This window comes from Capricornis sumatraensis, chromosome 15 (assembly GCF_032405125.1).
Source record: "Capricornis sumatraensis isolate serow.1 chromosome 15, serow.2, whole genome shotgun sequence".
NCBI classification, from domain to species: Eukaryota; Metazoa; Chordata; class Mammalia; order Artiodactyla; family Bovidae; genus Capricornis; species Capricornis sumatraensis.
The window spans coordinates 32,571,328-32,598,810 of NC_091083.1; the positions used below are offsets into that span (position 1 = coordinate 32,571,328).

General features: G+C 38.9%; 2 protein-coding genes and 1 non-coding gene across 3 annotated transcripts; 2 read left to right on the forward strand and 1 right to left on the reverse strand.

Moving 5' to 3' along the window:
* Nucleotides 1-121: 121 nt before the first annotated feature.
* HSPA14 (heat shock protein family A (Hsp70) member 14) lies at nt 122-25,982 on the forward strand. The gene is made up of 14 exons (XM_068987374.1): nt 122-264; nt 1,364-1,444; nt 1,517-1,599; nt 10,043-10,091; nt 10,220-10,325; nt 11,253-11,343; nt 12,313-12,417; nt 13,474-13,635; nt 15,224-15,379; nt 17,216-17,318; nt 22,151-22,363; nt 22,766-22,939; nt 24,903-24,973; nt 25,833-25,982. Exons 1-14 carry the CDS (start codon nt 208-210, stop codon nt 25,909-25,911), a joined length of 1,530 nt encoding a protein of 509 aa, XP_068843475.1. The 5' UTR covers nt 122-207; the 3' UTR covers nt 25,912-25,982.
* Nucleotides 3,853-5,416, forward strand: MSANTD7 (Myb/SANT DNA binding domain containing 7). The gene is made up of 2 exons (XM_068987375.1): nt 3,853-4,411; nt 4,893-5,416. Exons 1-2 carry the CDS (start codon nt 3,853-3,855, stop codon nt 5,414-5,416), a joined length of 1,083 nt encoding a protein of 360 aa, XP_068843476.1.
* On the reverse strand, nt 23,265-23,383 carry LOC138091981 (small nucleolar RNA SNORD22). The gene has a single exon (XR_011146001.1). It is a non-coding gene; the product is annotated as a small nucleolar RNA SNORD22 (small nucleolar RNA).
* Nucleotides 25,983-27,483: the final 1,501 nt, after the last annotated feature.

The following is a 27,483-nucleotide window of genomic DNA, read 5'->3' on the forward strand; positions in this document are numbered from 1 at the left end:
CACAATAGTTAATCGCCGACTGCGCGACAGAAAAGGCGGGACCTTCACGCTGATTGGCGGCGACGCGGGCGGCCTCGGCGAGGGCCGGGGCGCAGTGGGTGGACGGGAACTTGAAGTCTCCGCGGTGCCTGATGGGGCTGTGCTGGGGCCCGGCGCTGTTGCTGCTGGGAAGCCACCCGTTAGTGTTGTCGCCGTCTCGGCCGCCTCATGGCGGCCATCGGGGTTCACCTGGGCTGCACATCAGCTTGTGTGGCCGTCTATAAGGTGAGGGACTCGGGGAGCTGGGTTGCGGGTGCAGCGTCCTTTGGGTACGAGGCCAAGTCCTTTGGTCTGCGGGGTTGTGAACGGCGTGTCGCCGGCCTAGGGACGTCGCACGAAGAGGCGATTCTGCGAGGAAGTCTTGGGGCTAAGGGCTGGGCGGACTCGGCCTCTTCCCCCGCGGCCCCTCAGGAAAGGCAGCTGCGGACCCAGCACATCCTGGGCGCAGGAGGACCCGACGACATCCTGTGTTCCGAAGGCCCCCGAGCCCAGGGGCGGACCCAGGGACTTTCTGGGCGCCGGAGGCCCCGGGGCGGGGGCGGACCCGGGAACGTCCTGGGCGCTGGAGGCCCCGGGGGTTTGGGGAGAGGACCCAGGGACACTCTGGGAGCTGGAGTCCCCCCCGGGGGTGGGGACGGACCCGGCCACGTCCTGGGCTCTGGAAGCCTAGAGGAGGAAGGCGGACCTGGGGACCTCATGGACGCAGGAGGCCGGGAGGGGGACCCGAGCGTCTGGTACCCGGAGGTTTCTGGACGTTTGCCAAGAAAGAGCAAGGTGGCCGCGATCTGGAACTGGACTTGTTAATCCCGAGAAGCGTAGGAAGCCAGTTGATGGTGTGTGCTCTATTCACTTGTCCTTTCTGGAAATGAGTGTGTGACTAGGAGTTTAGGGCTTCTTCTCGTCTGTGGGGAGGCGGAAGGAACAATAATAAGGGACAGCCCTGATACTCGTCTCACGGTTAAACGTCAAATGATTTGTAGGGAAAAGCCGAAGGATTGTTGCTAATTCATCATATGTAAAAAGAGGGAAGAAGGATGAGTGTTTACAGGGAAAGGAAAAGGGATAGAAAGGTTAATGTATTAACACGTTATTTTATATAGAGAGGTTATTATTACGTCTCTTCTGTTATCAACTATGCAGAACAGACTGAAAAGAGGCAGCTGGTTGTAGAAGTCTGGTCTTCTTAAGATCTAGGAAATACAGTAAAGCAGTTTTTGTTTCCATGTATATGTCAGTCACAGGGCTCCACATATGTCTGAATGTATCTAAGGAGACTATGTATTTCATTTCAGAATAACTAATACAGTTGTGTGTTTACCTCCAGGATGGCCGGGCTGATGTGGTTGCAAATGATGCAGGCGACAGAGTTACTCCAGCCATTGTTGCTTACTCAAAACATGAAGAGGTACCATCCTCCTCATTTTTGTACATTGAAATAAGTATAAAATGACATATTTAATAGATTGCTCTTTTTCAGGTTGTTGGATTGGCAGCAAAACAAAGTAGAATAAGGAATATTTCAAACACAGTAATGAAAGTCAAGCAGATCCTTGGCAGAAGGTATGGAGTAAAATAATACTTTCACCTATGGTAACAAAAAACATGTTTATAATTTGAATGTAAGCATAATTTGAAATGAAACTAGAAACACCAGTGTGTTTTTTGCTGTTTTTAATGACTGAGTCATTTCACAGAATTCCCCAGTAGGCTGTTATCTTTTGATATTAGTGCTGAATTTTCTGAAAGATGGGATTCACGGAGACATTTGCTTCTCACTTACAGATCTGTTAGTATTGGTAGATGCTAGTGTGCATTTAATTTTGATAATTTGTGTCATTCAGAGGTGGCAGTTTGAACTTAACATGTTTTTACAGTACTCTTTTTAAACTGGGAGATTGTGTGGGAATTTGAAGATTTCTTTGCACTATAGTTGAATTTTGTGAAGTCGATTGTAATTGGTGAATATTTATGTAGAAGCTATTGATTTTCTTCTTCAGATCTCTTTGTGACACTTTCTGGGAACTAACTTTTCCAGTTGGCTTACACATTTAATCATTAGGGAAAACAGCTTAATTAATGTCTTAAGAATCAGGTTAGTCATCTACTATAACTTTAATTAAAAGATAAAAGAGGCCTGCTTCCCCAGACTTCTGTCTCCTCAAATTATAGATTACCTCAAATTATAATTATAAATTATGGGTTTTTGTTTTCATTGGAGTTTTAATATGTAATATAGTGTTTTTAAATTTTCAAAGTGCTTTCACATCTATTATTTAATCCAGAGAAATCCCTGTAAGATTGGTAGGGCAGATTTTATATCTCCTCATTTCTGGATAAGAAAGTCAAAGCACGCAGAAGTTACAGTATCCCTAAATTAGTTTAGTGGGGTGAACTCTACAGGACTGTAGTCCAGGACGCCTAATTCTTAACCTCAGGTTCTTTCCTTTCTACCTTATTCAGGTGAGAATTTAAGTAGAAATTTCCTTGTGTTGTTTTTAGGTTTGGGAAGTCATGGATTAAAGTTTTATATATATATATATATATATATATATATATATATTTTATACATACAAATTTTTTTGTTTTTTTACTATCTCTTACCTATATTTAGATAAGTTGAACTTGATGCTCATTTTTTTTCTTTAGAATATCTGTGATTAAGTCAAAAACTGTAGTGTTTTGGAGAGAATTCAAATTGTGAAGATACATACACTCCCATATCTATTTATCTGTTGACTAAACTTAGTACTGAGCATATTGAAAATAAATTGAGTTGCTGTCAAAATTTTTCAAATTATAAACAAAAAAAATGGCAGGAAGTAAGCAGCCAATAATGTTTTTTATAATTAAACTTTTTTATTTTGAGATAATGATAGATTTACATTGTTGCAAGAAATAATACAGAGAGATCCAGTCTATTTCTGGATTAACCATTTTCTCCCAACTGGAAACATCTTGAAAAAACTATACTACCTATCACAACCAGGGTACTGGCATTGACACTGTCAAAATTCAGAATAGTTCTATAGGTGCATCTCTTTGGGAGCCCTTTTTGGGTTTTCTTGATATTTGGGGGCAGGTGGTGGAAATAAAGATGTGGATGTTTTCTGCCATATTATGCAAAAAGCTTTGTATTAGTGAGAACAACTTTAGCTTGCTTTTCTGGCCCTGGAAGTTACCTTTTAACAAAGGAGTGCAGTGGTGACAGTCAGATGGGTAATACGTAGATAGCATAGCGTACCACCCAGGCCCAGGTTAGTGAGGAGTGAGCCGCAGCAGACACGTATTACTGCACTACTGTCCTGCTATCCCTTCTCCAGAGTGATGTGCCTCAGGATCCAGGCATCCCGCCCCTGTTGGTCTATCTACTTACAAGACAATGGTGATTTTTACAGATACACGGTGGTTCCAGGTCTCAGCCTTGGAAGCATCCTGCCTTTTGTGGAGAAGCCAGTCCCCTTGTTGCCAAGCCAGTAAGGCCCTTTGTAGCCCTTGGTCCCCATCCTGAGCGGACTCTCAGAGTTGGGCTTTTCTCAACCCTGGCATCCTTTCTGTTTGCAACCTACTTACAGGTAGCACCGCTTAACTTACTGCCACAATTATCCTTACACCGTTCCTGTAACTTTGATTCCCCTGTGGCCTTCCAGCCAGAAATGCGGTCCTCCAACCTGGCTTCTCAGCAATTAGCCCAGAGAGGGAAGAAGCGGCCGGCTCCTGGAGATAGACTGGAGCACACAGAAACTCCTCACACCTTCAGGTCGGCACCCTCCTGCCCAGGAGCCTCCTCCAGCTAGCCTTTTTTCCCAGTCCGCCATGGCCACTTCCAATAGCAGTGCGGGCATCCGGTGGTCCAGACAAGAGACACGAACGCTTCTCTCCATACTAGGCGAGGCAGAGTACATTCAGCGCCTGCAGACCGTGCATCACAACGCAGATGTCTATCAGGCCGTGTCCAAGCGGATGCAGCAGGAAGGCTTCCGCCGCACCGAGCGTCAGTGCCGCTCCAAGTTCAAAGTCCTGAAGGCATTATATTTAAAGGCCTATGTGGCCCACGCCACAAGTATGGGCGACCCACCACACTGTCCCTTTTATGATACTTTGGATCAGCTTCTCCGAAATCAGATAGTGACTGATGCAGACAACTTAATGGAGGACGCTGCTTGGGCCAAGCACAGTGACCTGAATTTAGCGGCCCCTGACACGCCAGGGGAGGAGGGGACCAACATTCTGGGAGCAAAAAGGACTCAGGCAGCAGAGAATCAGCCTATTTTGAAAACAGTGAAGGAATCAGATGATTGTCAGCTGAGGGTCAGTGACCAGATGCCAGAAACCAGTGACCTCGAGGACTCCTGGGATGAATCCTCGGGTGCAGGTAACCCCCAAGCGTGTGAAGGGTCGGGGTCCCAGAGTCACTTGGTTCTCATCAGTGTGTGTTTGGATGGTGACCTCTTCAGCGTAGTTGCTATTTCAACCCCTGCCCTCTCGTTTAAACCTAATGGTGAGAGAAAGGGCTCCAGATTTTTAAAAGCTGTAACCCTAGGTATGTATGATATTAGAACTCTTTTAAACCTCAAAGTACTCTTTAGAACCAAACTAGTTTGGGCATTATTTATAATGGGGACTTAGGAACTTGTGGCTGTAGAAAGGCTTGGATAGCACCATGGAAGGCAGAGGGGGACGTTTTGGACATACTATTATAGCAGACCAAAATATCCACATGAGAAAATGAATTCTTCCCCACCCCCTGCAGAGAGATGCCTTGGTTTTGTCCTTGTCTCTCAACTCTGCGGCTGGCTCCAAGCATTCCCATAGCAGGAATGTCCTCTCTGCAACATTGTTGCTTTGTTTTTCAGGGTGCTCTCAAGGGACCCCCAGCTACAGCAGCTCCCATCACCTTTTCAGAGGTGCAGCTGCCCCCTGTCAGAGCATCCCCATGACCAGACTGGCTGTGTCCGGTGAGCCCAGCCCCTGCTCCAGCTCCAGCCGAAACACTCATGGGGTGGCCTCCGCACAGCGGCCTCCAGCCTCCTCCTCCAGGGCTCCTTTTGTTTCTGGTGGGGATAGACCTTTGACCAGTGAGCCCCCTCCCAGGTGGGCCCGGCGAAGAAGGCGGTCAGTGGCCAGGACTATTGCAGCCGAGCTGGCAGAAAACAGGAGGTTGGCACGAGAACTTTCAAAGCGGGAGCAAGAAAAACTGGATCGGCTGATTGCCATTGGCGAGGAGGCCAGCGCTCAGCAGGACACTGCCAACGAGCTCCGCAGGGATGCGGTGGTCGCGGTCAGACGCTTGGCCACTGCAGTGGAAGAGGCAACTGGGGCTTTCCAGCTAGGACTTGAAAAGTTGCTTCAGAGGTTAATTTCAAACACCAAAAGTTAGGAGCTGATCATGCAAGGGTGTGTTTCCTGCACTGGCAGAGCCTGGGTCCAACCGATGCCTCCTGATACCCCGGCTCCTTTTCCATGTCCTCAGACAAAAAAGAGTGGATGGATAGTTAATGTGGAGTGGTAGGAACATATGTGCTCATGGCTGCTCCCAGATGTCTCCGCTAGTTGAAAGACCCTTTAGAAATGCAAGGGGTGGCCCAGTAGAAAAAGGATGCAGCCAAGTCCACAGAGCTAGCTAGCCCTGACTTCGTCGCTGATGGGAGACACTTTAGTTTACCTCTCTACACCAGCTTCCTCAGCTGCTAAACCTGCCTACCTCACAGGGTTGTTGTGAGGATCAGATGGCTGAAATAGATGTGAAAGGGTTTAAAGCACTATACACATGTAAGTTATTAAAGCATGTGACCTTGGCTGAGAGAAGGCTGGGGCGAGGCACAGTAGTTGACAAGATACAGAATTAGGGTTGTACACCATGACCTCATTGCTTAAATCTCTACTAGTTTAACTTGACTTCTTCCTGGAGTTTACAATCTTCATTTCTTAAAACCTCTCTGTAGTTCATTAGGCTAATGTAGACACAACATGTATTGGTCCCTTTTTATATTTGCTGTGTCTGTGACATAACTACTAGCAAGCACTTAATAGTCAAACCATCTTTCCCTCCATTTTACTTGTCCTTAGTCTCTTATCTCTATGGATATGATTCAGAACTGGTAGGAAGCCACAATCGTGTGTTTTGGTTCATGTTGATAATCTTTGATGAGAAATTGGCTATCATAAAATACTCCCTATAAGTAAATTCTTTGCATTCCATGTTTAGGTTTCCTTATATTCATAATTATATATATTTAGGTTTGGTTTGTCATTTGGACATCATGGAAACAATTTGGATTATAATAAGCTTCCCAAATACTTGTAGCTAATTTTGTTCTCTGTGTCTTTGTTTTCTGTCTAGAATGTTGCAAAAGGCAAGACTGAGAAAATGTTTCTTCTAGGAAACTCTCCAAAGTCACTTTTTCTCACAAAGTGTAGACAAAAGTTCACCTTGTTAATGGCATATATTAGAAGAGAATAGCTTTGGTAACAATTGAGGGTGGTAGGAATAAGGACAGCCTGCAACAGATAGCTCTTTTTAAAAGCACCAGCCCTTCACAGGTACATCCCCTTTTCTCTCTGAAACACACACATTTCCTAGAGGAGATAAGATGGCATTGAGCCAGGCTTCTAACTTATTTTAGAAGGGAAGCCATAAATGACCATCATTAACCTGACTTAAAGCTCTTAGTGGTTATTTGGGCTTCCCAGGTGGCTCAGTAGTAAAGGACCTGCCTGCTGTTGCAGGAGACGTAAGAGACATGAGTTATTTCAGGAAATATAAAAAAGCATACTTGGAATTTAAAAAGCTTTCCTATAATCTAGTGGTGGTGGTGGTGGTTTAGTCTCTTGACTGGTGTCTGACTCTTGTGATCCCATGGACTGTAGCCCGCCAGGGTCCTCTTTCCATGGGATTATCCAGGCAAGAATACTGGAGTGGGTTGCCATTCCTTCTCCAATGATCTTCCTGATCCAGGAATCAAACCTGTGTCTCCTGCATTGTAGGCAGATTCTTTATCGCTGGAACCACCATGGAAGCCCTCCTGTAATCTAGAGAGTGAAATAAAAAGTACAGGCCTGTTGGGAGAGGTTTTGTTTTATATTTTGCAGCTTGGTTGCTTACCTAAATGCTGGAAATACTGTTAGGTGGAGAAATGGTCCAAACCACAGTGGGAACATCCCTGGAACCAGGAACAGATGGCAGGCAGGCAAGCTGCTCTGGTGAACGAGTGATTATGGAGGAGGCTTGAGGTAGACTACACTGGAATTGAGTTAGAACTCCTGGTTCTGATGCTGTCACGCTTTGTTACATTGAGCAAATCACTTGTCATTTTTTGTGCCTCAGTTTCTGCATCTCTAAAGAGAAGTTTGTACCAGATGGCTTTTCTTGTACCTTCCAGAAAATTAGACGAATAGCATAACAGAAGACAAAGTGAAATTTCGATTGTCATGTGTCCAGTCACAGCAGCATATTAATGTATGTTTGAAACACTGCTAACAGTTGTATTTTAAGGAAAGATTCTACAGTATTGATTTTTATGACTTCTCGTGGACTTCTATTAACTCCACACCCAGACATAGATTCCTTGCTTTAAAAAGGCCTGGAAATGGAGATAATTTTTTTTTTCTTCCGTGTTGTTTTAGGTCCTTATATAGAGGGATCCATTTCAGTTGCAACTGGATAACACTACTGTAGATAGTTAGATTTTCTGAAAAATTAAGGAAATACTTGAAAGAGTTAGGCCTATACTCTATTAATCACTTAATGGTAGCAAAGTACTCCAGCAGGGATTTATTGGACATAAGAGAAGTGCTAAAGCATGAAGGTCAAGTCGAACTTTAGAGGCAGCAGTGTGCAGACCTGATGGTGAAGTGACTTGAAGGTGGGAATAAAACTGAAGGGAACGATCTTAAAGAAGTCAACAGAATAACAGGCCAAAGCCTGTTAAGAGGAGGAAGTTGTAATAAGGGGAGACTGGAGGAAAACAGGCCCAGATATTGTGCCTGAACTCTAGGCCCAGCCGGGACTCCCCATCCGTCCACAAGCAGGTCACTTCACCGTTCTGTACCTCAGGCCCCTCCCCTCTGCAGTGGGAGGCCATCCCAGCTACCTCATAGGAGCTGCATGAGGACCCAGTGGACAGATGGCTGTAACAGGCTCTTTGCTGGGACGGTGGGGGGAATAAGCCCAGTAGCATGTTAGTGTGGGGCGAGGATCTGCCTATTACAAGGGGCCCTTCAAGAAAGAGGAGGAAGAAGGCCAGGGTACCCTGGTAGGAGTGATGCTCTGCCTCCTGAAGCCTACAAAGTAAATGGTGCTGTGTATACCAGCCTTCCACCATCCTCTGTCTCTCTGTGAAGTGACTTGATCCTGGTGTGGACAAATAAAAGTTGCTGTCTGTACACAGATGTGGGTCAGTCCACTACTTTCTGGCGCTGCTATGAACATTTGTCCATCATCTCCATCCTCTGCTTTCTGCTTATCCACTGGCTAACCTCCAGGACCTTACCTCTGAGACCTTCAGAACTACATGTGCTTTCTGTCTTCAAATGAACGAGACCCTCAGTTGAGAAAGAATTTTCCATTTCTAAAAGTTCTTTAAATCCCGTTAATCCTATCGGGTCCAAAACTGCCATTTCTAAGAGTTCATTAAATTCCATTTAAAGCCATTAAAATACCCTTTTCTGGCAAATTATCTGAGTGATGGATAACATACTCAGAGAAATCATCCTGGTTGACTTAAATTCTGTTCTAAAAGCAACTGAACCACTACGTGTCAGGCCAACATTACAGCATTGATGGGGAAAAAAGCTACCATAGGCACACTTAGTCTTTTTTTTCTTATCCTTAAAATATTTGTCTAGGATACGGTATAAATACTGGGTTTAGACGAGGGGAGGAGTTAGTGGAAAGAATACTGAACTTTTTATGAAAGATCTGGATTCCAGCCAGTTGTGCTATTAATTAGCCAGGTGACGTCAGACAAACTGCTTACCTGTGATAGTGGAGGTGATAGGAGGAATCTACAAGTATTGCCAACAAAGTTCTAAGCCAAATTAACCCCATTTTAAGCCCCTTTCATTTCCCCCTTGTTTACACAGATTAGGGCCCTCATGTTCGGTAACCCTTCAGTGAAGAGCCACTGTTAATTTTCATCGCCTCCTACTAAACAGTTTTAAGACTGGTCTCTGGACAGAATAGCTGCAGTCCCTTGCAAGAAGGGTTAAGTGGAAGGATTGACCTTATCTTCATTTCTAGATGAAATTAAGCCAAGAATCAGACTTTTATCCCTGCTCAAGGCAAAAGTCCCTTAGTTCACTGTCTTCACTGCAAGGCAGTCTACCTAGCCTGGTAGAGAAGACCTGGGATCAAGTACTGACTCTTCCCCTTATCAGCTTGTAAGTTGTTGACTGTCTATAAATCTGTTTCTCCTCAATACTGCCTGCCAAACTAACCCTGCTTAAGTGTTGGGAAGATCCAGTGGAAACGTTTTATAGTCTGCATTCATATTACCATTTTGAGCAACGTAACACCCATTGTCTTAGTTTTTTTCCTTGCCATACACATTTCTTGAGTACCTACTTTGTATAGGACAGTATCTATCTACTTATAGTACTCTGTCCTTTTACATATAATAATATTCTTACTTTTGCTCAGTGCTTTCAGGTTTCAGACATTGATTCATGTTCAGAAACCAAGCAACAAAGATGGTGTTAGGTATTCTGGTTTGAGGTTTTACCTCCTTTTGTCCTTTTTAATCTCAGTGGTTTGGCTCTGAGATATGATCAAAGATATGATACTATAGGACTTAAAGTAATTGATACTATGAAAATATTCTCAAATGTATAACATCTATTGATAGTAAGATCAGAACAAGTAAGAGTTATTTACTTTCAAATGTGAAGACGCTTTCATGGAATTAACTAATTATATTTTTATATTTTTTGGTTTGAAGAATATAATCTTTAAAACTTACATATCAATGATGATGATATAAATATTTATATTTGTCTCTATGGACAGCTCTGATGATCCTCAGTCTCAGAAATACATCACGGAAAGTAAATGTTTAGTGAGTATGCTTCCATTATTACTTCCCTGTTATACAGAGTAATTGCCAAGGTCGTGACCCAGTTATATTGATTTGAAACTTTGCATTTTGTTAAAATCATTTCTTATTTTAACACACTTCTTTCATAGGTCATTGAAAAAAATGGGAAGTTACGATATGAAATAGATACTGGAGAAGAAAAGAAATTTGTCAGCCCAGAAGATGTTGCCAGACTGATATTTAGTAAAATGAAAGGTATTGAGCAAAGGGAAAGATCTTTTTAAAAGTTGACCTTTTAAAAAAGCTGGAAGTGTTTTTTGATCTGGAGCGAAGCAGGGTGATTGAGCAGATGTGCAGTGAGAAGGCCTAAATTATGCTAGACCTGACTGGCCTCCTAACGGGCCATGTGGCCTTGATTAGATGACTTTTTTCCTTGACTGTGGTTTCCCCAGAAGAAATGTAACTGGATGGGGCCAAATCAGATTTTTCAAAACTTCTGAAGACAAAGTGGCCAGTAAGCTGGTGAAAAGTGAATTACTATGTCTCCCTCAAGATACTACAATCTCCACAGTGTTTAAGCAGATTAGGTAGGTCTGGCTTTATCACTTCAGGCAAAAGCTTGGAGCTGAGCAGCCTCCTGTGCAACAACTTGAGGACTTCTGGAGTAGATTGTTGATGAGGCTTACTTCAGCTCTGGAATCTGTGATGAAAGTAATTGGGATGGAGGGCAGCTTTTTATGGTAGTTGGTCTGCACCTTTGTGCATCAGAAGCCCATTCTCAGTGGAGCCCATCTCATTTGGGAGGTGGTTGAAATTTGGAAGCCTGAGAACTATACGCTTTAGAAAGTACCTAGTCACATGTCCACAAACTATACCAAAACCATAGAAAGTAGTGCACAGTTTAAGAGAACAAGAGAAGGAGATCAGTGGGGTGGGACAGCCTCACAAATTGGAAAAATCTTTATAATAAAAAGATCTTTGGCACAAATGAATAAACCTCAGTATCACTTGACGTTTTTGTGTATTGTCAGAATTTATGTTTCCTTCTAGTTTTATTGAGCTATAATTAACGTACAGCACTATATGACTAAGGGGTATAGTGTAATGATTTGACTTATGCATGTCATGACATGATTACCACATTAAGTGTCATGAACTTAAAAAATGTTTTTTCACATACAGAAACGGCACATTCTGTCTTGGGCTCAGATGCCAATGATGTAGTCATTACTGTTCCATTTGATTTTGGAGAAAAGCAAAAAAGTGCTCTTGGGTAAGTATAATATGAAGAAGTTTCTCTTAACTTGCTTAAAGGAAATATAAATTTCACAACATTGCTGTATAGTAAAAGGTAAAATTATATGTGAAAATACCTTACACAAAATGTTGTGTTTGTAAATCATGTATATATTTATATATGTAAATCCTGTGGTAAAAGCATGGTAATAATCATTAATATTTTCTATATTTTATGAAGTGTCAAAAGAACCTGAAACTGCATGTATTAATATCTTCCTTGCTATTTTGATTGGAACCATTTGATGACCAGATTAAGTTGACATTTGTGAATCACTTTGCCTTAGTGTATTTTAATTAAGGCTTATGTAGGAATTGTATAAAAATAAGCAATTTTAGAAAATATTTGAGTTTTTTTTAACCTAGATAAACATCTAAACAAAAAATTTTATCTAGTTTTCATAAGTTGTTATGCAAATATAATTGGCAAGCACCCAGTCTTTTGCTCTGTGGGTAGAGTTCCCTGCAGGGCTTTGCTGAACATCTGAGTTGCTTCTGGGCCACAGAATTGCTTTGTTTACTTGTACTTGTGGAATGTTAAAGCTGTGAACCTAAAGTAAAGAAATTGGAAATGTATTATAAGTGTATTATAAATATGTATTGTATTAACTCTGAAATGAATTATAAAATATGTCCTAGTCTCTTTCTGAGATTTGTAAGCTCAAGCATTTGGAGAGCTTTCTTTTCCTTAATATGGGCACATGTTATCGTCTTTGTCAAGAAAATAGACTCTGAACATTATTATTTTAAAGAGAAATTGATCTCTACACTTCAAGACTTAGGTCTATTTCTTGTGTTTTGTTATCTTGCTTCTAAAAGATCATTACCCTTCATGTTCTGCTTGTGAAATCTTATTTGCTATTGCATAAAATCTTTAGCAGAGCATTTCTAAAAATGTAGACTTGAACATGTGATACCAAATTTATTAAAAGCACATTGTCCACAGGGAAGCAGCCCGAGCTGCTGGGTTTAATGTTTTGCGGTTAATCCATGAACCATCTGCAGCTCTTTTGGCTTATGGAATTGGACAAGACTCCCCCACTGGAAAAAGGTAAAAACCATATTTTCAGCTTTAAGTTTTTCAGTGCAGAAAACATTTTAGATTACAGCAATTATTTGAATAGAGATTGTTATATAATGCAGTCATTCCAAGCTTTTATAGATGGAAAGACATCAAAATTCTCACCTAGAGTTTTTCAAATAGATGAGAAAGATGTCCTAGAAAGCAGAGAACAGATACAACAGGAAGGGAAAGTTGCGCCCTTCTGCCCTTCTCTTATCATCTAACACTTTGTCCCTTTAGTGAAGGAAGATGTGCAGTTTATAAGCCAGCCAAGTTACAACTGAAGCTCTAGGGCACTGTTAAATTTACTACCAATTCGAATATAAAACATGCTTAGAAAAGCAGTGAGGACTTTCATGGCAGGAGATAACAGAAAAGCCAGCATGGGAATTTAAGATTTCATTTGATAATGAAATAGTAAAATGTACTCCTAATTTGATTGTAAAACTGGTCCTAATAGATCTGACACATTATGCAACTTTAGGGATGTCAATTCAGATGTGTTAATTTTCCCTAATTGTATCTTTTCATTCATATCTCACAAAGAAACTAATATAAATCACTAGGAATTTAAGTAATCTAAAATACAGAATATCAGAAATTTTGGATTTTGATTCATAGGAAATTAATGCCTAGTTTTGCATATGTTTTAACTTTTGTAGAACATGGGCATTGCGGTAGTAACTAAGAGTATTAACAAAGTTTCTATATTTAATGCTCTTAGACTGACTTTAATTGCAAATCTCTTTTTTATTTACTTTGAAAAGTTAGTGTCTTGAACTCCAGTTAGTGAGAAAGATTATAATTTTACCAGCAGGATTAAATAAAAATGCGCTTTGACTTAAAATCAGAAGATCTGGTTTCTAGGCTTGATTCATTCCTAAGCAATAACCTTGGACAACTCAATTTCTCCCATAAGAGCTTCAGTTTCCTCATTTGTGATTTACAGGGGTTAAACTAAATGACTTCTTAGTTTAAGAAGTCAAAATTGGCTTTACAATACTATGATTCTCTCATAACTTACTCGTGGTTTTTTTTTTTTAGCAACATTTTGGTGTTCAAACTTGGAGGAACATCCTTATCTATCAGTGTCATGGAAGTTAACAGTGGAATATACCGTGTTCTTTCAACAAACACTGATAATAACATTGGAGGTACCCACTTCACAGAAACCTTAGCACAGTACCTAGCCTCTGAGTTTCAGAGGTAAGTATTAATGGACTTGATATGTTTGATGATAAACCTGAAATTTAGCTTCAGGTTTAATTTTTTTTACCCAATTTATTTGAAATTGTCCTTTCAAAGGAGGGCATGGTGTTTCCACGGAAATGGATATTTTCATGTCTGAAATTATAAAATCTGTCCTGGCAAACAGGCGAAAGCAGAGACCCAGCTGCCTAGTGCAGTATACTTAGAGTTTTCACTTAGTGTAAGGGACCACCAGACACTGAACTGTATGAACTTGGATCTCAAGTTCAACTTCCTAATTTGTCAGTGGTTGCTTTTATGTTTGGGTGAAGGAGGGTAAAAGCAGTAAGGCTTCACTACCTTCTGAACAGTTTTTACAGGTGTAAAAGATTATGTTGTAGTTAGATTCCAGTGGACCAGTCTTATGGGGTATCTATTACCACAAGGAATATTTTAGTTTTGTTGCTGGATGCAATTATTCCATTCAAAATTCTAATCCTGTTTGGCACATCATGAGTCAACTATATAAAGGTTATATTTGGGACATCACTGCTCTAAAAAGTAGTGTTTTCATCAGTTTGACTACACTGGGTTAAAAAACAGTCCTGAAAAAGTGGTAATTTCTCATTTGTTCAATAAAGACCTATGCTGCTTTTTGTTATAAAGGTGTTCCAACTCAAGGAAAGTGAAACAAAGTAAAAGTCACTCAGTCATGTTTGAGTCTTTGGGACCCCATGGATTATACAGTCCATGGAATTCTCCAGGCCTGAATACTGGAGTGGGTAGCCTTTCACTTCTCCAGGGGATCTTCCCAACCCAGGGATCGAACCCAGGTCTCCCGCATTGCAGGCAGACTCTTTACCAGCTGAACCTCAAGGGAAGCCCCTCCCACTCAAGGAAGGGCACTGTTAATTTTATTATGGGTTTTAAACATGTTTAAAAGCAGAGCCATCAGTCACCACTTAGCGAGCAGTTTTAGTAGTTAACTCACCCTGGAGGTAGAACTGTAATTTTACATATTTTATATGTTTCAAATTTCTTTGAAGAAGCACTTTTAGTTTTTGGTTGTTTTTTTTTAATGCTGGACAGATAATTCTATGCCATTCAACAAGAATCATGTTACGGTTGTAAAGGGTGAAATATGAGACTTGACCCAGTTGCATGAATCTCCTTCAACGTCCTTTTGTCTCATCTGCAAAAAGATGATGGCTTCTGTACTTCTTCAAAGCAGTCCATAACTGTGGTTAAACAATCCAGCAATTCAGAGTCTTAAGGATATTGGTTATTCATTTTTCCTGAGACCCCTCTTCAAATTCTCTTTCCTTATATATTCTGAAAAAATAAAATCTGGTATTCATATTGATTCTTGAGCTTATTTATTTATTTTTTTACTGGCCATATGGCATAGCATCCAGGATCTTCCCAACCAGGGATGGAACCTGCACCCCCTGCAGTGGAAGCACAGAGTCTTAACCACTGGACGCCAGGGAAGTCCCTGATTCATGAGCTTATAATTATCCTAATGGGGATTATCCAGATTTTAGTTACAATAAATTCTAAATGACCTAGTAATTTTTAAACTTCAAAGACTGTATTTCTTGTTTAGATCCTTCAGACATGATGTGAGAGGAAATGCCCGCGCCATGATGAAGCTAATGAACGGTGCTGACACTGCAAAACATTCTTTGTCAACCTTGGGAAGCGCCAATTGCTTCCTTGACTCGTTGTATGAAGGTCAGGATTTTGACTGCAATGTGTCCAGGTAAAACTGCATTTCGAAAAAACTTCAAAAAGTTCCAAATGTATTCACATAGTAATTTTCTCACTTCAGATTTTTCATTTTCTCACTTGAGGTTTTTAGCCCACTATAAAAGGAGAGCTTTTCTGTCTCTACTTCCAGGGTTTTCAGCTCTTGTCAGACTAAATGACTGTTCCCAAAGCAATCATGTCAGTGATGACTGCCCTGTTATGTTAAACCTACCAGGAGCAGTGTGTGACAGGAGCATCCCAGACCTTTGAAAGAATGATGAGGGGAGACTTGAAAGTTTGAGATTTGTAAGTTTCCTTTCTTGACTAGCAGTCCCACTTGTATAGTCCCTAGTTCTTTGTGGGGCTTCCACATGCATCAGTGGTTGTTTACTATTGCATTGTTACGCCTGTGTGGCAGGCTGTATTCTAAGTTCTTTCTTATGTATTAACTCTCAAATTCTCATAACAACCTAATGAGGTAAGTGCTGTTGTTTTCCTTACTTTACACAGGAGGTTTCATTTCTTGTTCAAGGTTATCCAGCTAGTAAGTGACAGACCTGGGATGCAAACCCAGCTAGTTTGACTCCCCGAGTTCGTGCTAATTACCTATCACCTTACTCTGAGGATTGATCTCTGTCTTGGTTTTATTTGCTTTGTCATCCATTGGCAACATTTTAAATTTTAGTAGCTTTTGTGACATTTAGTAAACACAGGTTTAATGTGCATAAAATTATTTTTTAATGCTCATATCTTTTCCATAATCCAAAACATTGGTTACAAATGATTGCACATCCACCCAGGAATGGGTAGGGGAGGCCACTGTACTCTCATTGTGTGTTGTGTATTACTCACCATACTAATAGCTACCATGAGTTAGCACTATTTAAACCTCCCAGCAAGCTAACAGGTGACTTAGAAGCATAGTGAATATCCAGAATACAGTATTACATTATTTTTAGGCTTTCTACTCACTCTGTTTGGTTAAATTCTCTCTTTGTCTGACCCTTGTAGCTTGCTCCCTCTTTCTCCCTGGGTTTTTCCTGATTTCAGGTCAGCACTGCCACCAGTGGCTATTTAAAATTTTTAGTTAATTAAATAGGTAAATAATATTAAAAATTCAGTTCCTCAGTAGCATTAGCCGGAGTTAAGTGCTCAATAGTCTCGAGTGGCCAGTGGCTCCAGAAAGTTCTCTAGATATTTTAAGAGATTTCAAGCTACAGCCTAAAAGAAAGTTGTTCCATTGAATTTTAATCTCTTGTGGGCAAGAGAGTCTTTATATTTTTTCTGTTTCCAGAATATTTAACTTAGTGCTAAGTTTGTCCAAATACTCAGTAAATGTTTGCTTATTCATATCAGTTATTAAGAAGGAAATAGAATTTGTCATTTTATTTGCTAGCATTCAGGCTTCTCAGGGGGTGCAAAATAACCAAACTTTAATGCAGCAGAGGCTCAGACCATAAAGAAAAGTAGTAAGAAACAGTTTTTTAAAACTTTAAAACATAAACATAGAAAAAATTTCCAAATTATGGTTTGATTTGAATCAACAGATTTATTGGTAGAAATCCCATACACTGAGAATTTATTTTTAGGTTTTTTGACAGCTTATAATAGGCAGGCTATGGGTATGATAATTTTTCTATGTGAATTTAATATTATATACATTTGTAGATGAATAACCTAGACTTTTTCCTCCCATGATATTGCTCTGCTGAGTGTTTAATATCCTGTTCTGACCATAAACCTACTCTTAAGAGACCTATCACAGTAGGTTTTGACATTACCCTTTACAAGAAAAAGATGTCTTGCTTAACTTATTTCTGCTGTCTCCTCTGTTTATTTGTTTTTACAGAGCAAGATTTGAACTTCTGTGTTCTCCACTTTTTAATAAATGTATAGAAGCAATCAGAGAAGTCTTAGAACAAAGTGGATTTACAGCAGATGATATCAACAAGGTAATAACTTTTGTATTTTTTTTATTTATGGTAGGAATAGTTTTTGACTGGGAATTTAAGAAATGGCCCCTTGGTATTAAAAGAGTATTTTTATACATGTAAATATTTTCTTACCTTACATTAGGAAATAAGGAAATTGATAAAATTTTGATTAATGGCTCTAATGAACTCACAGTTCTGTGTGTTTATTAGCAAAAAAGATTAAAATTTCTTTCCAGTGTATTTTTTGTATATAAGCAAAAACTGACAAATACTAGAGTGTTTCTTAGGTGTCAGGCACTGTTTCTGAGTGTTTTACATGAATTAACTTGCTGTATCTTAACTAGGAACCTCTATGAAGTAGGTGATATTATTTACCTCCATTTTATAATTGGAGGCACAGAGGTACAGAGATATAAGTAGCTTCATGGTTATCATGTGGCTAGTGGTAGAACCAGGATTTAACTCAGTGTGGTTCCCAATTCTGCTTTTAACCAGTACAACAGACTCCTCTCTGTTTGCTGAGAAATAATGCATATTTGCTTGCATAAGAAAAGATTTAGAGACTTTCAGAAGTATTCCAGCTGGTTTGTAGTTTTTTTCCCAAGATTATTTCTACTATTTTATAATATATATAGATTTTTTCATTGTTGTTGATAAAGGAATTTTCATATAAGAAAACTCAGAAAATAGGACCAGTGTCTTACTTTATAATAAACTTGTCAAATTTGTTGCACAATTTTGAATTTTATGTTCCTTATACAATATTATAACCAATTTCTCTGTCCATATTACTATATAGTCTTCATCAACACAATTTTAAATAGACTCTTGGCCTTCCCCAGTGGCTCAGTGGTAAAGAATTTGCCTGCCAAATCAGGAGACAGGGGTTCAATCCTTGGTCCCGGAAGATCCCATCTGCCACTGAGCAAGTACACCCGTGCACCACAACTACTGAGCCTGTGCTCTAGAGCTCTGGAATCACAGCTGTGTAGCCAGTGCACCCTGGAGCCTGTGCTCCACAACAAGAGAGTAGCCCCGCTGTCCGCAACTAGAGGAAAGTGCATGCAGCAGCAAAGACGCAGCACAGCCTAAATAAGTAAATAAAAATTTAAGAAATAATTTTAAATAGGCTCTTAGTATCCTAGAAAAGGAAGAGCACCATAGGTTATTTCATTGTTCTTTTGAACTCCTAGATCGGGTCTTCCACTCGCCAGAAAAGTGATGCCCATCTCTTCCTATATTTAAGATTATTCTTTGGGATAGGTTTCTATAATAAAAATATTGAGTCAAAGAATATAAATAGCAGAATCCTATTTTTACCTTCAGTTACTTTTCAAAAGAGCTGAATTAACTCATACTTTCATCAGCAGTATATGAGAATAGACATTTTAGTATAACATTGCTGACACTGAGTTTTATCATTTAAAGATAAATTTTCCATTAAGTAGTTGAAAAGAGATATGTTTTTATTCTGTATTTTATTGACTATTATAGGATTCTTTGAAAACGTATTATCAATGTTCAGTTCAGTTCAGTCGCTCAGTCATGTCCGACTCTCTGCAACCCCATGAATCTCAGCGCGCCAGGCTTCCCTGTCCATCACCAATTCCTGGAGCTCACCCAGACTCATGTCCATCGAGTCAGTGATGCCATCCAGCCATCTCATCCTCTGTCGTCCCCTTCTCCTCCTGCCCCCAATCCCTCCCAGCATCAGAGTCTTTTCCAATGAGTCAACTCTTCGCATGAGGTGGCCAAAGTACTGGACTTTCAGCTTTAGCATCATTCCTTCCAAAGAAATGCCAGGGTTGATCTCCTTCAGAATGGACTGGTTGGATCTCCTTGCAGTCCAAGGGACTCTCAAGAGTCTCCTCCAACACCACAGTTCAAAAGCATCAATTCTTCGGCGCTCAGCTTTCTTCACAGTCCAACTCTCACATCCATACTTGACCACTGGAAAAACCATAGCCTTGACTAGACAGTCCTTAGTCGACAAAGTAATGTCTCTGCTTTTCAATATGCTATCTAGGTTGGTCATAACTTTTCTTCCAAGGAGTAAGCCTCTTTTAATTTCATGGCTGCACTCACCATCTGCAGTGATTTTGGAGCCCCAAAAAATAAAGTCTGACACTGTTTCCACATCTGTTTCCCATGAAGTGATGGGACCAGATGCCATGATCTTACTTTTCTGAATGTTGAGCTTTAAGACAACTTTTTCACTCTCTTCTTTCACTTTCAGCAAGAGGCTTTTTAGTTCCTCTTCACTTTCTGCCATAAGGGTGGTGTCATCTGCATATCTGAGGTTATTGATATTTCTCCCCGCAATCTTGATTCCAGCTTGTGTTTCTTCCAGTCCAGCGTTTCTCATGATGTACTCTGCATAGAAGTTAAATAAGCAGGGTGACAATATACAGCCTTGATGTACTCCTTTTCCTATTTGGAACCAGTCTGTTGTTCCATGTCCAGTTCTAACTATTGCTTCCTGACCTGCATACAGATTTCTCAAGAGGCAGGTCAGGAGGTCTGGTATTCCCATCTCTTTCAGAATTTTCCACAGTTTATTGTGATCCACACAGTCTAAGGCTTTGGCATAGTCAATAAAACAGAAATAGATGTTTTTCTGGAACTCTCTTGCTTTTTTGATGATCCATCGGATGTTGGCAATTTGATCTCTGGTTCCTCTGCCTTTTCTAAAGCCAGCCAGAACATCAGGAAGTTCACGGTTCACGTATTGCTGAAGCCTGGCTTGGAGAATTTTGAGCATTACTTTACTAGCGTTTGAGATGAGTGCAATTGTGCGGTAGTTTGAGCATTCTTTTGCATTGCCTTTCTTTGGGATTGGAATTATCAATGTTAGTAAATGTTTAATTTTGTATTTCCTTATGTGTAAATATGTCATATTCTTTGTTTAGTCAAATCTTATGGATTTTTAAAATTTATTTGTGTAAATGCTCTGTATAATCAGAGAATTAACTGCTATTTCCTGCAACCTTCTTTTGAAGCATGCAGTTTACTATTGAATTTTGGTTCTATTAGGGAGGATGGGTGTTTGACACACTGAGGTTTCATTTCTTGATCTATTTAAATCTGTTGTTGTGTTACTCTCAATTCTTCAGCTGCTTCTGAATTTACCAATTCCATCTTTGTTCAAGTGTTTGACAAAGATTTATTACTGTTTTCTTTTAATTTGCTGTAATTTGAAAGTTTTATATTTTCACTATTTTTGTGTATGTTGTAACATGAAAGTTGCATTCTTTTGTCTATAGAGGTTTTAGTTCAGTTGGTTTTTTTTTTTTTTTTGCATACATATGCTATGCATTGTGGTACGTGAGTAGAAGTGTGGCTTATAAAGATGAAAGCACATGGTATAAATGATACAAGGCAGTGGTGGGAAGGGAATGAGTTTGGAGACAGATCCAGCTGAATTGGAAAGCTCACAGTGCTAATAGTTCCAGAATAGAGCAATCACTTAATTTCCTGAGCCTTACTGTCTTGTCTCTTCTTACTAGGAGGGTGATAATATATAACTTTCAGGTAAGTATTATAACTTATTTTATAGGGTTGTTGTGAAGATTAAATGAAAACCATGTATGGCACAGGGTGTGACGTACCATAGATGATCAGTTCATGTGAGTTCTCTTCCTTCATTAACTGGTCGTACAACCCTGACATTAGATATCACAAATGGTACAATCCTCAGTTGCTTGACTAAAGATCAAGTAGATTCTTAGAATTAAGGATTTTTTTTTTTTTTTTTGGTGTATAATTGCTTTACAAAGTTGTGTTAGTTCTGCTGTACATTAAAGTGGATTAGCTGTATGTATACATTCATCGCCTCCCCACCCTTTTAGGACGTGACTGAGCACTGAGCTGAGCTCCATGTGCTATGCAGCAGCTTCCCACTAGACACTTCTGAAATACAAGCTTTTGAGAATTTAAAAATATAGTCTTGTCTCTGTAGTTTGTTGACCTTTTGACAATAATGAACAACCCCCAAGTCTCACTGGTTTTCTGTAGTGAACAGTTTTTTCTTGCTTGTGTTCCACATGAGCAGCTGGAGGTGGCCGTGTGTCAACTGCTTTGGCATTTTTCTGTGTGCTTCTCATTCCACAACCCAGGCTAAAGGAGCAGCTCTCGTGGAGGAAGGGAAAGAGGAAAGGAGATGGCAGAACATGCAGGGCTTTTAAAACTTCTGCTTAGATATGTTGTACTCCAGTGTATTCACATTCACCTGGCCAAAGCTAGACCCATGGCCAGTCCTGAGTATGGAGCAGAGAAATAAAAGGGAGAGGTTGCAGTGTCTGGGCAGTGGCTGTGGGTGGGGATGTATAATCCTCTTACAGGGATAGAGGGAGAAAATGATGGGCTTTATATTCACTGAAACATTTAATCCTGGCAAAATCAGGAAATTGGCTCTCCGTTTACAGATGAGGAAACTGTAGGGTCGGCCAGGAAGTTCCTTTTCATAAGCTGTTATGGAAAATCCTGAACGAACATTGTGGCCAACCCAATAAAAGGTTTCCAGAGAGGGTAAGGACCTTCCCTGAAGTAATGCTGGCATGTAAGTGATAGAGCCAGGATTGGAACTCAGATACTCGGCCTCCATACCCAGGGCTCTTTCTTTACTCTTTCGTCATTTTAAACTTTGTCATTATAAGTAAAGAATATGTTAAATATTAACAGTGTACTAAATGCATGTTTATATGTGTATATTTTATATGATGTTTAAAATAATATGCTAAAATAGGGCTTCTTATATTTTACCATGTGATGAAGATGGCCTGTTACATCTAATTTTGAGAAACAATTATTGTTCTGAAAGTAAAAAACTGAAAATTGTTTTTATTTTCTAGGTTGTCCTTTGTGGAGGGTCTTCTCGAATCCCAAGGCTACAGCAAATGATTAGAGATCTTTTCCCAGCTGTTGAGCTTCTCAATTCCATTCCTCCTGATGAGGTCATCCCTATTGGTGCAGCTATAGAAGCAGGAATCCTTATTGGGAAAGAAAGCCTTTCTGTGGAAGATGCTCTTCAGATAGAGTGTTCAGCCAAGGATATTTTAGTTAAGGTATGTTTAGCTTGTCTTTACTTTTCCATACATAGTATAAAGTTATTGCCACAGGTTTACATACATATGGTTTTTAAAATAAAACCTTGTACTGATAAAAATTTTAAATTTAGGTTTATAATTTTACTTGTAATGAGTTTCTGATATTCTTTCAGTTGATATTAACCTGTTAATTTCTTAATTATCATTTTAATCATAAGCTTCTAATACAGGTTGAGAAGTGTATGTTTCAATTTATTTTTAAAGTGGGTTGGGATTAAGGATTGGTTCCATTTTTTTCTCTTTGCTACTTTATAGTGTTGAGATTATCAACAAGGACTATATCGTCATTTCTAATAGGAGTGATTTTTTTCTCATTGCAATGATTTCAAAGGATGTGCATATTATTTTCCTGCTTATTAGGGAGTTGATGAATCAGGAGCCAACAGCTTCAAAGTACTGTTTCCATCAGGGACTCCTTTGCCAGCTCGAAGACAACACACATTACAGGCTCCTGGAAGTATATCCTCAGTGTGTCTTGAACTCTATGAGTCTGAGGGGAAAAACTCTGCAAAAGTAGAAAACAAGTTTGCACAGGTGAATATATCAGATTATACTATGAATTAATCACATGAAACCGTTTAGCTTTTCCTTCTGGTTTAGGCTCTGTTTAACATTAATTCATAAACTGTGCATATAGGACATTTAACACTTTTTTTTTAAAACAAAACTTATTTAGACAGGCTGAAATGATTATATGCTAATTTGAACAGGTAATCTGTACAAAAAATTTTCATTTTTTATATCCTTCATGTTGGATTCCATCATGTGTGCTTTGTTCTTTCTTTAGATCCCAAAAAATACAGTCTATTTTTCAACCAGTCATTTATTCCCCTCTTTGCCTTGTTTAGAAATTCTTAGGATCCCTCAGACAGTTGCTTCTGGAATGAGCTTTCCTCTTCTCCCCCAGCCAACCCCAGTGGGTTCACCTTTACAGGCTTTGGGACTAGGACAGGGAATGAGACATTGTTATGAATGGATTAATTGTACTTATTCATTTTGGAAAGAGAAGAAACAAGCTATTTCAATTTGAAAGAGGAAAACGAAAACGAAGTACAGTTGTGTTTCTACTGCTTCTCTTTGTGCTCTCTACCCTGCTTGACAGTCAGGTCAGTGGCAGGGGAAATGACATTTATTTGTTTGCTAAATGCCAAGTGTGCTCTACCAGGCAATTTATAAACATAATCCCACGTGCTATGAGATAGACATTGTTGTGTGCATTTTATAGGTGTGTAAGAAACAGGCTCATGATAGTAAATACCTTGTGCTTCACTGAGCTGAGATTTATCCTCAGGTTGGTTTTACTCCTGAGCCCATGCTCTTGCCATTGCACCATGCTGCCTCTGACATAGGATAAGTTTGCTTTTTCAAATACCACATGCTTAGATCATATGATATGGTCCTCTGCAGCCTTTAAAATGTATCATATGGAGACATGTAATTTGCTTAGAAACATGCCCAAGAAATAATGGACTTCCCAAGTGGCACAGTGGTAAAGAATCTGCCTGCCAGTGCCAGAGACACAAGACACCTGGGTTCAATCCCTGGGTTGGGAAGATCCCCTGGAGTAGGAAATGACAACCTACTCCAGTATTCTTGCCTGGGCTCCTTCAAGCTAGTAAAGGTTTCAAAGCTCCTCCATATGCTTCTGCAGTGTATCACTGTAAAAGTACTTTGCTGTGCGACAGGCTCTAAACTCAGATGGAAGTCTAGTATTCATCTCTTGAATCAGTGCATTTCTTACATTTTCTCTGGACACACTACTCGGAGACTCTGCAGCTGCCAGATGCTGGAAAGGAAAAAACTAGTCACATAATACTGAATTTGGAAGAGAATCTTCTACAGATTCCATCTCTTCTAACTACCTCAGTTTACAAATGAATAAACTTGGTGTTTACCTAAGGTCGTAAAATTTCATGTTGGCAAAATCTGAAAAGTCACTTTCAAACTTGATCGGTTGGTATGCCTTTCTGTAGGAAACCGAGTAATTTTATGGTAAATCCATTAATAATTCTTACTTACAAATGTAATCATAGTGGTAGTAGTAGTACAAAGTAGTAGTAGTAGTACAAAAGAATTTGACATGTATTTCCTTTAAATGGTTTTTTCAAGTGCATTTAAAATATTTGAATTTTTTAAAGTATATATAAAAGGCTTGCCAAAATGTAATGTACGCATTACTGTAATAGTGTAATCACCAAAAAGAAAAACAGTCTTTATTTTCTGAGACAAACAGTATCATTTTAATCTAGGACATGACATTTAGGAGGGACAAATAATATTAGTTATCTTCCATGCCCTCCTTTTAGAGGAGATGTGTCAGTTAAGAGAGCTTAATTCTATGCTCTGAATTATGATAAATGGTAAAAACACTGAAAATACCCCTGTTTTAAAAGGTTTTTTCAGTAATGAATAAGATTTAGTCCATTGGAATAATCGATGCATCAATTTATTAATGTCAAAATACTGAATCATCTTTGTATTATTTTTGCCTAAACAGGTTGTGCTCCAAGATTTAGATAAAAAAGAAAATGGATTACGTGATATATTAGCTGTTCTTACTATGAAAAGGTAAAAAATTAATGTACTTACGATGTTAAGAAAATTTGCTTTGAGATTCTGCCTTTTTTTCAATTGATTCATCTGTTGTAACTCTTGAGAAAATCATTTATTAAAAGCTTATAAAGATCTTATCAGTAACTTAGATTTTTCCCTGTAAATTAACTGTATTTACCAAAGAAAGTATATCTCAAGTCATTATCATTCTGAATTTTTTGTGACTTCTTTTATTATTATGGGTGTAGTCAACCTAAAAAATTGGTCCATGCAAGTTTGAGACATAATTTTTATCGACTTTAAATATGATTTCCTAAGGTTTACATAATTGATTTTTGTCCTATGAAAGGGTAAGTTTATTTCAGTATTTCAACAGGAAATCTATAGGACATATACTACAAATTAAATTCAGCTGTTATCATTTCTTTAACAATAGTCCATCTGTAATACTGTGTCTTACAAGTAAATCATTTCCAAATCAACATTAAGGTTAGTTTATTCCATAAATCATATTTAGCCAGAATGTAGAATTCATTAGGGTAGATCTGTCATGGCCCGGGACTGAAAACAACTCGTTGTATCTTGAACTTGCATAAAGTTTTTAACTCAAGGTCTTTATCATCATGAGTTCTCAAGGAATACAACCTTCATCATAGTGACACAGAAGGAGATTTTTAAAGAACAACTGCCCAAGTATGGCATATGATTCTAAATGTAAGGCATAAAGTTGTGTTTCAGTTATTTATCTCTTAATACTCTTCTTTCAAAAGGTAAAATGATCTCTTATTTACTCAGAGTCCTCAAGTAGTTTCTTACGAACTTTCTGCTTTTATAAATTGAGCTTATGAAGTGTTACTATTTTTTGTTTGCATAGGGATGGATCTTTACACGTGACGTGCACAGATCAAGAAACTGGAAAATGTGAGGCAATTACTATAGAGGTGGCATCTTAGTATTTTAGAGGAACTATGAATTTTTTAAATCTAAAATGTCAACATTATTTCATTTTGTTTAAGAATGTTTATATTAAAATACTTTTCAAATTACCTGTATGATCTATGTTTCTATTAAACTATAGTATATTGGTAATTGTGGCAAACTTATTTTTGTTGTTTTCCACTTAAGATTTCCATTATTAGTGGGAAATACAAGGAACTTTCTCTATCATGAACCTACTTAGAATAAAATCAAATGGCTTGAAGGAAACTTTACCAGAAATTTAATGTTGCAGTTAAAAATGTTTTTTGTCTTTATAATTTCTAATTTTAAGAAATTCTTATTAATCAGCTAAGAACAGTTTAAAAGTCTTTGATGTTAAATGAAGGAAACCATAGAGCCATGTGCAAAGTAAGATACCATTTTTGCTTAAAAAAAAACACTCAATTGTTTATAAATCCACATGTGACACATGTAGAGAGAAGAATGGACAACTGAACGCCAATCTTAAGGTTTGTTTTTTCCCTCTGACAAGCATGTTTTCCATTTGAAGTTGAAAGTTTTTTTTTTTTATTTTGAAGAAAAGCCTAGCCATTTTCTATTCACCAGAAAATGCTGACTAGCGCATTGAGAATACTTAGGCGGATACTAAGGAAGAAGCTTTTTCTCTTAGTAAAACAAGACAACTAATATGCCTGTGTTGAAGAGAGAGCTTGAAGGTGAGCCATGTGCATCAGACTCTAGATTCATTACCAAGGGAGGATTTTCCACTCATTTCTTTCCTTTGTTCCCAGTGGACTTGAGAAGGGGAAATATCTTTACCCAGTAAAATTTTAAAACTCTGCTGTTTTTTCACCTGTTCAAGACTTTGAAATGTGATTTATTATTACCATTGATTTTTATGGAGACAGATGACAGTAATCTTCTATTTCTTAAATGGAGAAACTAGACTTAAATCTATTATTCTGCATCAAATTATAGACAGAAGCACCAAGGAAAATTCAGATATGAGTCTAATAAGTCCACAAAGAGGCAGCCTCAAAGGTCTGTCCTTTGATTAAAGGCTAAGTAAGTACTTAGTTATCTTTTATTATCTTGTCCCCAGTTTTACAAACTTTGAAATAAGGACTTCCCTGATCGTCCAGGGATTAAGAATCCTCCTGTCAATGCAGGGGACACGGGTTCTACCCTTGGTCTGGGAAGATCCCACATGCCAAAGAGCAACTAATCCCATACATCACAACTAGTGAGCCCACAGTCTAGAGTCCATAAGCAACAGCGAAGACTCAGTGCAGCCATAAATAAATAAATAAAACTTTTTTAAAGATTTTGAAATAAAATGATTATATATAAGCTATTAAGTGTTTCTAGAATTTAGGAAAATACCAGCTAAAATAGTTGAACTGCTACATCTGCTTTCAGTTATGCTTTGGAAAAGTGCTGTAGGATTTTATTTTGTAGCTATAATTAGCTGTTTAGACCAGGGGTTGGCAAACTATTGGCAATGAGTCTGTCCTACCCTACACCTATTTTTGTCAATAACAGTTTTATTAGAACATAGCCCCACTCAATCATGTACATGTTGTCTG